General features: G+C 76.4%; 1 protein-coding gene across 1 annotated transcript; it reads left to right on the forward strand.

Annotated features, from left to right (window-relative positions):
• The first annotated feature begins 1,912 nt into the window (after positions 1-1,912).
• SLC4A2 (solute carrier family 4 member 2) lies at positions 1,913-14,133 on the forward strand. Its single transcript, XM_075420003.1, is given in 25 exon segments — positions 1,913-1,962; positions 4,146-4,320; positions 4,388-4,441; positions 4,444-4,566; positions 4,569-4,621; positions 4,711-4,771; positions 4,774-4,834; positions 4,962-5,176; positions 5,444-5,580; positions 7,811-7,991; positions 8,080-8,215; positions 8,321-8,504; positions 9,284-9,398; positions 9,478-9,662; positions 9,758-10,055; positions 10,058-10,297; positions 10,424-10,572; positions 10,701-10,895; positions 10,970-11,203; positions 11,326-11,415; positions 11,526-11,692; positions 12,372-12,625; positions 12,925-13,094; positions 13,353-13,526; positions 13,639-14,133. Coding segments are annotated over 25 exon segments (3,741 nt in total). The 5' UTR covers positions 1,913-1,953; the 3' UTR covers positions 13,720-14,133.
• The last annotated feature ends 125 nt before the right edge of the window (positions 14,134-14,258 follow it).

The raw sequence follows: 14,258 nt of genomic DNA on the forward strand, positions 1-14,258 counted from the left end.
TCCCAAGAGAGAGGGGGGGGGTCACGGACCCCAGGCTGGGGGGGGTCCTGGGGCTGCCCCCCTGCCCAAGAGTGAGACGGGGGGGTCCCGGGGCCGCCCCCCTGCCCAAGAGAGAGGGGGGGGTCATGGACCCCGGGCTGGGGGGGTCCCGGGGCTGCCCCCCTGCCCAGCGGGAGAGGGAGGGGTCCTGGGACTGCCCCCCTGCCAAGAGAGAGGGGGGGGGTCACGGACCCCCGGCTGGGGGGGGGTCCCGGGCCGCCCCCCGGCCCAAGAAAGAGGGGGGGGGGTCATGGACACCGGGCTGGGGGGGGTCCCGGGGCTGCCCCCCTGCCCAGCGGGAGAGGGAGGGGGTTCCTGGGACTGCCCCCCTGCCCAAGAGAGAGGGGGGGGGTCACGGACCCCCGGCTGGGGGGGGTCCCGGGGCCACCCCCCTGCCCAAGAGAGGGGGCGGGGGGGTCACGGACCCCGGGCTGGGGGGGGGTCCTGGGGCTGCCCCCCTGCCCAAGAGTGAGACGGGGGGTCCCGGGGCCGCCCCCCTGCCCAAGAGAGAGGGGGGGGTCATGGACCCCGGGCTGGGGGGGTCCCGGGGCTGCCACCCTGCCCGGCGGGAGAGGGGGGCTCGGGGGTGGGCGCGTGGGGCTGCCCCGCAGCCCCGTTAATGATTAACCCGGTGGGGGGGCGGGGGTCCATCGCCCATGGACCCCCCCGGGACCCCCGCCGAGCCCCCGCCTGTCCCGGGGCCGCTCAGCCGCGCTGACCCCCGGGGAGGGGGGGGGGCACACGCGGGGCTGGGGTCCTTGTGCGGGGGTGGGGGGGGGCCGGTGCGGGGGTCCCGGGGGGCGGGGGGCTGCGGGGAGTCTGGGGACTGGAAGGGGCCGGGGGGTCGGGGCATGGGGGGGGGCGGCAGCGCTGCGGGGGGGACCGGGGCCTTTGGGTCTCCGGGCGGCGGGGGGACCCCGGACCCCACCCCGGACCCCCCTCCCGGTGCCCCCGCCCCGGGGGTCGTCCCGGGGGGGTCAGCGGGGGGCGGCCGGGGCAGGGCAGGGACTGTGACCCCCCCCCCCTCCCCGGCCGAGCGCTGCGGGCAGGTGCGGGGGGGCCGTGGCGGGGGGGGGGGGGGAAGCTCCCGCGTTACCGGGAGGGGCGGCCCGATCCGGGGGGAGGGGGGGGGACACGGGACAGTGCGGGGGGGGGGTCGTCGGGTGGCCGCGAGCACGGTCGGTGCGGTCGGGGGGGATCGGTGCGATCGGGGGGGGCCGTGCATCACCCGGAGGGGGTCGGTGCGTTACCGGGGGGGTCGGTGCGGTGCCGGGGGATCGGCCCGTCCCGGGGGGTGGGCGCAGTGCCGGGGGGGGTCTGTGCGGTGCCGGGGGGAGTCTGTGCGGTGCCGGGGGGATCGGCCCGTCCCGGGGGGGGTCTGTGCGGTGCCGGGGGGTTCTGTGCGGTGCCGGGGGGAGTCTGTGCGGTGCCGGGGGGATCGGCCCGTCCCGGGGGGGGTCTGTGCGGTGCCGGGGGGTTCTGTGCGGTGCCGGGGGGAGTCTGTGCGGTGCCGGGGGGGTCGGCCCGTCCCGGGGGGGTCTGTGCAGTGCCGGGGGGTTCTGTGCGGTGCCGGGGGGGGGTCTGTGCGTTCCCGGGGGGGTCGGCCCGTCCCGGGGGGGGTCTGTGCGGTGCCGGGGGGTTCTGTGCGGTGCCGGGGGGGGTCTGTGCGTTCCCGGGGGGGCCGGCCGGTGCCGGGGGGGTGGGCGCAGCCCGTGCTGCGGGCTCAGCCCGCGCCCTCCGCGCTGTCACCTTGAGCCGGCGCGGGGCCGCTCCGTCAATATTTGCGAGCCCGGGACGGAGCCACCGCCCCCCGCCCCCCCCCGGCCCCCCCCCCCCCGCCCCCCCATCCCCCCCCGCCGGCCGGGCCGCCCCGATAAAGCGCTGCGGGAGCTGCGGCGGGAGCGCGGCTCGGCCATGACTCAGGTAGGGCCGGCGGGGACGCGGCCCCCCCCGCAGCCCCCCGTCCCCGCACCGCCCCCCCCGCACCGCCCCCCGCGACCCCCATCCCCGCGATCCCCATCCCCGCACCACCCCCCCGCACCGCCCCCCGCGACCCCCGTCCCCGCACCGCCCCCCCGCACCGCCCCCCACGACCCCCATCCCCGCACCACCCCCCCGCACCGCCCCCCGCAGCCCCCATCCCCGCGATCCCCATCCCCGCACCCGCCCCCCCCGCACCGCCCCCCGCAGCCCCCATCCCCGCGATCCCCATCCCCGCACCACCCCCCCGCACCGCCCCCCGCAGCCCCCATCCCCGCACCGCCCCCCCGCACCGCCCCCCACGACCCCCATCCCCGCACCACCCCCCCGCACCGCCCCCCGCAGCCCCATCCCCGCGATCCCATCCCCGCACCGCCCCCCCGCACCGCCCCCCCCGCAGCCCCCATCCCCGCACCGCCCCCCCGCACCGCCCCCCGCGACCCCCATCCCCGCACCACCCCCCGCAACCCCCATCCCCGCGATCCCCGTCCCCGCACCCCCCCCACACCACCCCCCACGACCCCCATCCCCACCCCCTATCCCCGCGACCCCCATCCTCACACCCCCCCATCCCCACACCCCCGTCCCCACAGCCCCCCGTGCCTGTACCCCCCATCCCCGCACCCCCCGTGCCTGTACCCCACGCCCCCCCATCCCCGCACCCCCCATCCCCGCACCCCCCGTGCCTGTACCCCACCCCCCCCATCCCCGCACCCCCCATCCCCACACCCCCCGTGCCCCGATCCCTGCCCCACCCGCACCCTGCACCCCCCGCAGCCCCCTCGCCCCCCCACGCCCAGCAGCCCCCCCCTCGCACCCCAGCGCGGCTCTGGGGGCTCCGCGGGTGCAGGGTCTGGGGTACGGGGGGGGGCACAGCACCGGGCTTGGTGCCGGGGGACTGGGGCTGGGCTGACTGGGGAGCAGGGCACTGGGGGTACTGGGGGCACTGGGAGAGCACAGCACCAGGGCAGGGCGCTGGGGGCACTGGGAGTACTGGGAAGAGCGTGGCCCTGGGCACGGCGCTGGGCAGCAGGGCGCTGGGGATACTGGGAGTACTGGGAAGAGCGTGGCCCTGGGCACGGCGCTGGGCAGCAGGGCGCTGGGGATACTGGGAGTACTGGGAAGAGCGTGGCCCTGGGCACGGCGCTGGGCAGCAGGGCGCTGGGGATACTGGGAGTACTGGGGAGAGCACAGCACCAGGGCATGGTGCTGGGAACCCTGGGTCGAGGCTGCCCTGGGGAGCAGGGCACTGGGGATACTGGGAGTACTGGGAAGAGTGTGGCACAAGGGCACGGCGCTGGGTAGCAGGGCGCTGGGGATACTGGGAGTACTGGGAAGAGCGTGGCCCTGGGCACGGTGCTGGGGAGCAGGGCGCTGGGGATACTGGGAGTACTGGGAAGAGTGTGGCACAAGGGCACAGCGCTGGGCAGCAGGGTGCTGGGGGTACTGGGAGTACTGGGAAGAGCGTGGCCCTGGGCACGGCGCTGGGCAGCAGGGTACTGGGGGTACTGGGAGTACTGGGGAGAGCACAGCACCAGGGCACGGCACTGGGAACCCTGGGTCGAGGCTGCCCTGGGGAGCAGGGCACTGGGGATACTGGGAGTACTGGGAAGAGTGTGGCACAAGGGCACGGCGCTGGGTAGCAGGGCGCTGGGGATACTGGGAGTACTGGGAAGAGCGTGGCCCTGGGCACGGTGCTGGGGAGCAGGGCGCTGGGGATACTGGGAGTACTGGGAAGAGCGTGGCCCTGGGCACGGCGCTGGGCAGCAGGGCGCTGGGATACTGGGGGTACTGGGAAGAGCATGGCCCTGGGCACGGCGCTGGGCAGCAGGGTGCTGGGGGCACTGGGAGTACTGGGAAGAGCACAGCACCAGAGCACGGCGCTGCGCAGCAGGGCGCTGGGGGTACTGGGAGTACTGGGGAGAGCACAGCACCAGGGCATGGTGCTGGGAACCCTGGGTTGGGGCTGCCCTGGGCAGCAGGGCACTGGGGGTACTGGGAGTACTGGGAAGAGCGTGGCCCTGGGCACGGCGCTGCGGGTACCGGGGTCCGCGGCGGGCGCCCCCCCAGCGGCGGGGGGTGCCGGGGGTGCCGGGGGTGCCGCTCAGCCCCGCGCCGGCCCGCAGCCCGAGCAGGATGCGCCGGGCGCCAGCTCGCCCGTCTTCGGGGAGGAAGAGGAGGAGGAGGAGAAGGACCTGAACAAGGCGCTGGGCGTGGAGCGCTTCGAGCAGATCCTGAGCGACGCGCGGCCGCGCAGCGCCGAGGACGCCGGGCGCAGCTACGGCGAGGAGGACTTCGAGTGTGAGTGGGGGGCTGGGCGGCGGCGGCGGGCGGCGGGCAGCGCGCCCACCCCGCCCCGTCCCCCCAGACCACCGCCAGTCGTCCCACCACATCCACCACCCGCTCTCGGCCCACCTGCCCCCGGGGCGCGCCGCAAGAAGGGGGGGCCCAAGAAGGGCCAGAAGCAGCGGCGCCGCGCGTCCGTCCCCGGCGAGACCCCCACCATCGAGGAGGCCGAGGAGGATGAGGAGGAGGCGTGCGAGACGGAGACGAGCGCTCGGCGGAGGAGCTGCGGCCGCCCGGCTCGCCCGAGGCCGTGCAGGTGGGCTGCCCCCCACCCTGGGGGGCTCGGGGGGGCTCGGGAGCTGGGGGGGACCCCTGGCAGCCGGTGCCCCCCACGCCGCGTCCCAGTTCTTCTTGCAGGAGGACGAGGTGGCCGAACGCCGGGCGGAGGAGCCGGCCGCCCCCGCCGCGCTGCCGGATCCCCCCAGGACCCCCGAGGGTCCGCGTCCCCCCGGGACGCCCGCGCGGGCAGGTGAGCGGGGGCCGCGCGGTGGCGGGCTCGGCGGGGGGGGGTCTCAGGGCGCAGCAGCCCCTCGGGGTCCCCGGCGCGGTGCCGGGGGGGCTCGGCGGGGGCTCTGAGGCGGGCGCCTGCCTCGCAGCCCCGAGGCGGAGGCGGGGGGCTCGGCGGCCGGCGAGGCCGGGACCCCCGCGCGCCCCGCGGCCAAGCCGCCGCCCGGGCACCGCAGCTACGACCTGCGCGAGCGGCGCCGCATCGGCAGCATGACGGGCGCGGAGCAGGCGCGCTACCCCACGGTGCCGACCGACGAGTCCGAGGCGCAGACGCTGGCCTCGGCCGACCTGGACTACATGAAGAGTGAGTGGGGGGCACCGCGCGCCGAGGGGGGGCTGGCGGGGCCGGGACGCGCAGCGTGGCACGCGGGGGCACGGCTGACCCCGCTGCCAGGACGCCCCTCGGCTCCGGTGACGCCGCGTGCTCGCCGCGGACCTCGGCGCTGCGACGTCCGCGCCCGGCCCCAGCTCGGGTCCCTCTGCCCCCCCCGCAGCCCCCCGGCGGGCGCGGGGCTGGGGGCTGCGCGGGTGGCTGGCCCGCCGCCATCGCCGTGCCCCCCGTCCGCGGCAGGTCACCGCTTCGAGGACGTGCCGGGCGTGCGGCGGCACCTGGTGCGGAAGAGCGCCAAGGCGCAGGTGGTCCACGTCGGCAAGGACCACCGCGAGCCCAGCGCGCGGCACCGCAGGCAGGACCGGCAGCCCCACGAGGTGCGGGCGCGGGCAGGGCTGGGGGTCCCGGTGTGGGGTCCCGGTGTGGGGGGCGGGCAGGGCTGGGGATCTAGGGCTGGGGTCCCGGTGCAGGGTCCTGGTGCGGGGCATGGGCAGGGCTGGGGGTCCCGGTGTGGGGGTCAGGCAGGGCTGGGGGTCCCGGTGTGGGGGTCAGGCAGGGCTGGGGGTCCCGGCGCGGGGTCCTGGTGTGGGGGGCGGGCAGGGCTGGGGGTCCCAGTGTGGGGGTCAGGCAGGGCTGGGGGTCCCGGTGTGGGGTCCCGGTGTGGGGGGCGGGCAGGGCTGGGGGTCCTGGTGTGGGGTCCCGGTGTGGGGGGCGGGCAGGGCTGGGTGTCCCGGTGTGGGGTCCTGCTGCAGGGTCAGGCAGGGCTGGGGGTCCCGGTGTGGGGGTCAGGCAGGGCTGAGGGGCCTGGCAGGGGTCCCGGCATGGGGTCAGGCAGGGTGGGGGTCCCAGCGCAGGGTCCCGGCACGGGGTCAGGCAGGGCTGGGTGTCCCGGTGTGGGGTCCCGGTGTGGGGGGCGGGCAGGGCTGGGGGTCCTGGTGTGGGGGTCAGGCAGGGCTGGGTGTCCCGGTGTGGGGGGCGGGCAGGGCTGGGGGTCCTGGTGTGGGGTCCCGGTGTGGGGGGCGGGCAGGGCTGGGTGTCCCGGTGTGGGGTCCTGCTGCAGGGTCAGGCAGGGCTGGGGGTCCCGGTGTGGGGTCCCGGTGTGGGGGTCAGGCAGGGCTGGGGGTCCCGGTGTGGGGGTCAGGCAGGGCTGAGGGGTCCCGGTGTGGGGTCCCGGTGTGGGGGGCGGGCAGGGCTGGGGGTCCCGGTGTGGGGGTCAGGCAGGGCTGGGTGTCCCAGTGTGGGGTCCCGGTGTGGGGGGCGGGCAGGGCTGGGGGTCCTGGTGTGGGGGTCAGGCAGGGCTGGGGGTCCCGGTGTGGGGTCCCGGTGTGGGGGTCAGGCAGGGCTGGGGGTCCCGGTGTGGGGGTCAGGCAGGGCTGAGGGGCCTGGCAGGGGTCCCGGCATGGGGTCAGGCAGGGTGGGGGTCCCAGCGCAGGGTCCCGGCACGGGGTCAGGCAGGGCTGGGTGTCCCGGTGTGGGGTCCCGGTGTGGGGGGCGGGCAGGGCTGGGGGTCCTGGTGTGGGGGTCAGGCAGGGCTGGGTGTCCCGGTGTGGGGGGGCGGGCAGGGCTGGGGGTCCTGGTGTGGGGTCCCGGTGTGGGGGGCGGGCAGGGCTGGGTGTCCCGGTGTGGGGTCCTGCTGCAGGGTCAGGCAGGGCTGGGGTCCCGGTGTGGGGTCCCGGTGTGGGGGTCAGGCAGGGCTGGGGGTCCCGGTGTGGGGGTCAGGCAGGGCTGAGGGGTCCCGGTGTGGGGTCCCGGTGTGGGGGGCGGGCAGGGCTGGGGGTCCCGGTGTGGGGGTCAGGCAGGGCTGGGTGTCCCAGTGTGGGGTCCCGGTGTGGGGGGCGGGCAGGGCTGGGGGTCCTGGTGTGGGGGTCAGGCAGGGCTGGGGGTCCCGGTGTGGGGTCCCGGTGTGGGGGTCAGGCAGGGCTGGGGGTCCCGGTGTGGGGGTCAGGCAGGGCTGAGGGGCCTGGCAGGGGTCCCGGCATGGGGTCAGGCAGGGTGGGGGTCCCAGCGCAGGGTCCCGGCACGGGGTCAGGCAGGGCTGGGGGTCCCGGTGTGGGGTCCCGGTGTGGGGGGCGGGCAGGGCTGGGGGTGCCTGCGCGGGGTCCCGGCGCGGGGTCAGGCAGGGCTGGGGGTCCTGGTGTGGGGTCCCAGTGTGGGGGTCAGGCAGGGCTGAGGGGCCTGGCGGGGGTCCCGGCACGGGGTCAGGCAGGGTGGGGGTCCCGGTGTGGGGTCCCGGCGCGGGGTCAGGCAGGGCGAGGGTCCCAGCGAGGGGTCGGGCAGGGTGGGGGGGTCCCAGCGCAGGGTCCCAGTGCAGGGTCAGGCAGGGCGGGGGGTCCCGGCGTGGGGTCCCGGCGCAGGGTCAGGCAGGGCGGGGGGTCTGGCGGGGGTCCCGGCGCAGGGTCAGGCAGGGCGGGGGGTCTGGCGGGGGTCCCGGCGTGGGTTCAGGCAGGGCGGGGGGTCCCAGCGCGGGGTCCCGGCGCAGAGGTCAGGCAGGGCGGGGGTCCCGGCACAGGGTCCCAGCACAGGGTCAGGCAGGGCGGGGGTCCCGGCGCGGCGCCCCGTCCCCCGGGGGTCTGCGCGGCGGCGGCGCTGAGCCGGCCGCGCCCGCAGGTGTTCGTGGAGCTGAACGAGCTGGTGGCCGACAAGAACCAGGAGCTGCGGTGGAAGGAGACCGCGCGCTGGATCAAGTTCGAGGAGGACGTGGAGGAGGAGACGCACCGCTGGGGCAAGCCGCACGTGGCCTCGCTGTCCTTCCGCAGCCTCCTGGAGCTGCGCAAGACCCTGTCCCACGGTAGGGGGGCAGGGCCGGCCCGGGGGTTCGCGGGCTGGCGGGGGGGGTCCCCGTCCCCGCTGGCCTCAGCCCCCGCTGCCTCGCGCAGGGGCCGTGCTCCTCGACCTGGACCAGAAGACGCTGCCGGGGGTGGCCCACCAGGTGGTGGAGCAGATGGTCATCACCGACCAGATCCGCGGCGAGGACCGCGCCAACGTGCTGCGGGCGCTGCTGCTCAAGCACAGGTGAGCGCAGGGGGCAGCGACCCGCAGCCCCCCGCCGGGCTCCGCGCCCCGCATGGGGACGGCGCCGTGCCCGGCGCCGCTGGACCTCCCCGCTCTGCCCCGCAGCCACCCCAGCGACGAGAAGGACTTCTCCTTCCCGCGGAACATCTCGGCCGGCAGCCTGGGCTCGCTGCTCGCGCACCACCACGGCGCCAACCACGTGGCCGAGGGCGGCGAGCCGGCCGTCACCGAGCCCCTCATCGCCGGCCACGCCGGGGAGCACGACGCGCGGGTCGACGTGGAGCGCGAGGTGAGCGGCGCCGTCCCCCGCCCTCGGCCCGCGCCGCCGCCCCGCGTCCTCGAGGGTCCCTGACCCCCGCCCTCGGCCCGCGCCGCCGCCCCGTGTCCTCGAGGGTCCCTGACCCCCGCCCTTGGCCCGCGCCACCGCCCCACGTCCTCGAGGGTCCCTGACCCCCGCCCTCGGCCCGCGCCGCCGCCCCGCATCCTCGGGGGTCCCTGACCCCCGCCCTCAGCCCGCGCCGCTGCCCCGCGTCCTCGAGGGTCCCTGACCCCCACCCTCGGCCCGCGCCGCTGCCCGCATCCTCGGGGGTCCCTGACCCCCGCCCTCGGCCCGCGCCGCCGCCCCGCGTCCTCGAGGGTCCCTGACCCCCACCCTCGGCCCGCGCCGCCGCCCGTGTCCTCGGGGGTCCCTGACCCCCGCCCTCAGCCCGCGCCGCCGCCCCGCGTCCTCGGGGGTCCCTGACCCCCACCCTCGGCCCGCGCCACCACCCCGCGTCCTCGAGGGACCCTGACCCCCACCCTCAGCCCGCGCTGCCGCCCCGCATCCTCGGGGGTCCCTGACCCCCGCCCTCGGCCCACACCGCAGCCCCGCATCCTCGAGGGACCCTGACCCCCACCCTCAGCCCGCGCTGCCGCCCCGCGTCCTCAAGGGTCCCTGACCCCCGCCCTCGGCCCGCGCCGCCGCCCCGCATCCTCGGGGGTCCCTGACCCCCGCCCTCAGCCCGTGCCGCTGCCCCACGTCCTCGGGGGTCCCTGACCCCGGCCCCACGGCGCACGCTGTCCCCGCAGAGGGAGGTCCTCGCCCCCCCGCCGCCGGCCGGCATCACGCGCTCCAAGTCCAAGCACGAGCTGAAGCTGCTGGAGAAGATCCCGGACAACGCCGAGGCCACGGTGGTGCTCGTGGGTACGGAGGGGCGGCAGGGAGGGCAGGCGGGCAGGGGGCCACGCGCCGTGCTCCCCCGGTGACCCCCCGAGCCCCCCAGGCTGCGTGGAGTTCCTGGACCAGCCCACCATGGCCTTCGTGCGGCTGCGGGAGGCGGCGGAGCTGGACGCGGTGCTGGAGGTGCCCGTGCCCGTGCGGTTCCTCTTCGTGCTGCTGGGTCCCAGCAGCACCCACATGGACTACCACGAGATCGGGCGCTCCATCTCCACCCTCATGTCCGACAAGGTGAGCGCCGCGGCCCCGCCGTGGCCGTGCCGCCGCGCTGGGCGCCCCGCGCGTCCCCCGGGCCGGGCGCCCTGACCCCGCCGTCGCCCGGCCAGCAATTCCACGAGGCCGCGTACCTGGCCGACGACCGCCATGACCTGCTGACCGCCATCAACGAGTTCCTGGACTGCAGCGTGGTGCTGCCGCCCTCCGAGGTGCAGGGCGAGGAGCTGCTGCGCAGCGTCGCCCACTTCCAGCGCCAGATGCTGAAGAAGCGCGAGGAGCAGGAGCGGCGGCTGCTGGTGGAGCCCAAGTCCCCCGAGGAGAAAGGTGCTGGGGGCGGCGGGGAGGGGGCTGGGGGCGGCGGGGGGCACCCGGCTGGCCGGGGGTCACCGTCCGTCCGTCCGTCCGTCCGCGGCGCGCAGCGCTGCTGAAGCTGAAGGTGGTGGAGGGCGAGGGCGAGGAGGAGGAGGAGGAGGACGACCCCCTGCGGCGCACGGGCCGGCCCTTCGGGGGCCTGATCCGGGACGTGCGGCGGCGGTACCCCCAGTACCTGAGCGACTTCCGCGACGCGCTGAACCCCCAGTGCATCGCCGCCGTCATCTTCATCTACTTCGCGGCGCTGTCGCCGGCCATCACCTTCGGCGGGCTGCTGGGTGAGCGCGGGGGGCACGGCACCGCGCCGGCGGCTGGAGCGGGGCCCCGTGTCCGCGCTGCGGGAGCCGGCGTCGGGGTGACGGGCCGCGTCCCGCCGCGCGTGCCTGAGCCTGTCGCGCCCGCAGGGGAGAAGACGCGGGACCTGATCGGGGTGTCGGAGCTGATCATCTCCACGTCGCTGCAGGGCGTCCTCTTCTGCCTGCTGGGCGCCCAGCCCCTGCTCGTCATCGGCTTCTCGGGGCCGCTGCTCGTCTTCGAGGAGGCCTTCTTCACGGTGAGCGCGGGGCGAGGCGGGGGGCGACCCCCATCCCGCTGCCCGGGGGTCTGCCCCGCCCTGCGGCCGTCCCTCCCGCTCACCCCTGCCCGTCCCTGGCCGTCCCGCTGCCCGCGTGGCCCCCGCAGTTCTGCGCCTCCAACGAGCTGGAGTACCTGGTGGGGCGCGTCTGGATCGGCTTCTGGCTCATCCTCATCGTGCTGGTCATGGTGGCCTTCGAGGGCAGCTTCCTGGTGCGCTTCGTCTCCCGCTTCACCCAGGAGATCTTTGCCTTCCTCATCTCCCTCATCTTCATCTACGAGACCTTCTCCAAGCTGGCCAAGGTGAGCGGGCAGGGCCGGGGCGTCGGCAGGGCGGGGGACGGGCGAGCACCGGCCTGAGCACCGCGCTGCCGCAGATCTTCCAGGAGCACCCGCTGCACGGCTGCCTGCAGGCCAACGGCACGGGCGCGGCGGCAGAGCCGTGGAGGAACGCCAGCGCGGCGCCGGCCAACGGCACGGCCGCCCGCGCCGCGGCCAAGGTGACGGGGCAGCCCAACACGGCGCTGCTCTCGCTGGTGCTCATGGCCGGCACCTTCTTCATCGCCTTCTTCCTGCGCAAGTTCAAGAACAGCCGGTTCTTCCCCGGACGGGTGCGTGGGGCAGGCGGGACGGCGGCGCGGGCGCGGGGTGAGCCCAGCTTCGGGGGCAGCGCCGAGCCGGGGGGGGGCCGGGCGGTGGGGCTGGCACCGGGCTGACGCTGCCCCTCCCCCAGATCCGGCGGCTGATCGGGGACTTCGGGGTGCCCATTGCCATCCTGGTCATGGTGCTGGTGGACTACAGCATCCAGGACACCTACACGCAGGTCAGCACCCAGGCACCCCCCCGGCAGGACCCCTCGCTCGGGGCGGGGGGCTCACGGCGGGGGGCAGAGCCGGTGCCCCCACCGCAGCGTTTCTCGCCGCCTCCCCGCAGAAGCTGAGCGTGCCCAGCGGGCTCTCGGTGACGGCGCCGGACAAGCGGGGCTGGGTGATCAACCCCCTGGGCGAGAAGAGCGACTTCCCCGTCTGGATGATGGTGGCCAGCGGCCTCCCCGCCGTCCTCGTCTTCATCCTCATCTTCATGGAGACGCAGATCACCACGTGAGCGCGGCGGGGCAGGGCTGGGGGCCGGCGGGGCCGCGCGGGGCACGAGCGGGGCAGGGCGAGCCGTGCCGTGCTGCGCCGAGCCGGGTCAAGCTGTGCCGAGCCGTGCTGTGCCGAGCCGTGCCATGCAATGCCGAGCTGTGCCGAGCTGCGCTGTGCCAAGCTGTGCCAAACCGTGCCGTGCTGTGCCGAGCCGTGCCGAGCCGTGCCAAGCTGTGCCAAGCTGTGCTGTGCCGAGCTGTGCCATGTTGTGCCAAGCCATGCTGAGCTGTGCCGAGCTGTATTGATCTATGCCAAGCCATGTTGTGCTGTGCTGAGCTGTGCCAAACCGTGCCATGCTGTGCCAAGCCATGCTGTGCCAGGCTGAGCCCTGCCAAGCCATGCTGTGCCAAACCGTGCCATGATGTGCCAAGCCGTGCTGTGCCAAGCTGTGCTGTGCCACGCTGTGCCAGGCTGAGCCCTGCCAAGCCATGCTGTGCCATGCCAAGCCACGCTGTGCCAGGCTGAGCCCTGCCAAGCCATGCTGTGCCAAACCGTGCCATGCTGTGCCAAGCCGTGCTGTGCCAGGCTGAGCCCTGCCAAGCCATGCTGTGCCACGCTGAGCTGTGCCGCGCCGAGCCTTGCAGTGCCACGCCGTGCCGGCCCAGCCGTGCCGACGCTCTGCCCTTGCGCCCAGGCTGATCATCAGCAAGAAGGAGCGGATGCTGCAGAAGGGCTCTGGGTTCCACCTTGACCTCCTGCTCATCGTGGCCATGGGCGGCTTCTTCGCGCTCTTCGGGCTGCCGTGGCTCGCCGCGGCCACGGTGCGCTCCGTCACGCACGCCAACGCCCTCACCGTCATGAGCAAGGCCGTGGCCCCCGGGGACAAGCCCAAGATCCAGGAGGTGAAGGAGCAGCGGGTCACCGGGCTGCTGGTGGCCGTGCTCGTCGGTAGGTCCAGCCCTGCCCGCGGCGGGTGCCCCCCCCAACGCTGCTCCGTCCGGCGTAGCCGTGGGGGCTGGGCAGCCCTGGGGAGCTGCGGCGGTGCCTGGGGGGGGGGGGCTGGGCCATGAGCTGGGGTGCCCCAAGCCAAACCGGCGCGGCCATCCCGTCCCACGCGGACACCAGAGACGCAGGACCCTCCCCGAGCACGGGGGGTGACGGGGCTGGGAGGAGTGGGGCTGGGGGGCTGCTGTCAGCCCTCCCGGGGCTCCGGGCCCCCCTCCCCGGCTGACCCTGCCCTGGCCCAGGCCTGTCCATCGTCATCGGGGACCTGCTGCGGCAGATCCCGCTGGCCGTGCTCTTTGGGATCTTCCTCTACATGGGCGTCACCTCCCTCAACGGCATCCAGTTCTACGAGCGCCTGCAGCTGCTGCTGATGCCCCCCAAGCACCACCCCGACGTCACCTACGTCAAGAAGGTCGGGAGGGGGTCCTGGGGGGGGGTCCCGAGGGTGGGACCCTCGTCTGGGGCGGCAGCCAGCCAGGGTTGGGGGGGATGGGGGCGTCTGCGGGACGGGCTCTGGCAAAGCCCGGTTTCGGGGTGGGGGGATGCCCGGAGCGGGGGGACAGGGCTGTTCCTGGGGGTGCCCAGACCCCGGCAGGGCTGCGGGAGCTGGGTGGGAGGGGGACGCAGGGGTCCGGCGCGCGCCCCGGCACCGACGGCCGTCCCGGCGCAGGTGCGGACGCTGCGCATGCACCTCTTCACCGGGCTGCAGCTGGCGTGCCTGGCCGTGCTCTGGGCCGTCATGTCCACCGTGGCCTCCCTGGCCTTCCCCTTCATCCTCATCCTCACGGTGCCGCTCCGCATGTGCCTGCTCAGCCGCGTCTTCACCGAGCGCGAGATGAAGTGTGTAAGTACCCGCGCCGCGTCCCTCGTCGCGGGGGACGGCCGGACCCCCGGGGTGGGCGGTGGGCGGCGGGGGGCAGCCCCTCGCTGCCCGCTCGGCCGCCCTCGCCCCGCAGCTGGACGCGGACGAGGCCGAGCCCATCCTGGACGAGCGCGAAGGCGTGGACGAGTACAACGAGATGCCGATGCCGGTGTGACCGCGCGGCAGCCAGCGCGAGGCCGGGGGGCACGGCCGGACCCCCGCGCTGCCGCCGTGCCACGCCGGGGACGGGCACCCCGCGCTCCTCGCCACAGAGACGCCGGCCCGCGGCCTCGCCCCGCCGCGGACCCCCGGCGCGGTGCGGGGCCCGGCCGTGCCTTCGGTCCCGACCACGCCACGGGGCAGAGCCCCCCGTGACCCCCGGGCCCTGCCCCAGCCCCCGCGCTCCCACCAGACAATCGGGCGTCCCCCAAAACCCGCCGGGTTTTATTTTAACGGAGTAATTCCAATGGCAATAAGCAGCTCTGCGACTGGGCCGAGGCGGGGGCCGAGCCCCCACCCCCTGCCCCGGGGGTCTGCCCGGGCCGGGGGCACCCGCTGCCTTGGACCAATAAACGGAACGGACTTTGCAGACTTTTCACCAGTTTTATTGTAAAGTCGGCCCCGCTCCCGCACCCCCTCCTCCCGGCGCGGGGAGCAGCCCCTGTGCAAACAGCGCGGCCCCCCCCGTCCCGCTCCCTGCCCTGCGCGGGGGCC

This window comes from Opisthocomus hoazin, chromosome 4, assembly GCF_030867145.1.
Source record: "Opisthocomus hoazin isolate bOpiHoa1 chromosome 4, bOpiHoa1.hap1, whole genome shotgun sequence".
NCBI classification, from domain to species: Eukaryota; Metazoa; Chordata; class Aves; order Opisthocomiformes; family Opisthocomidae; genus Opisthocomus; species Opisthocomus hoazin.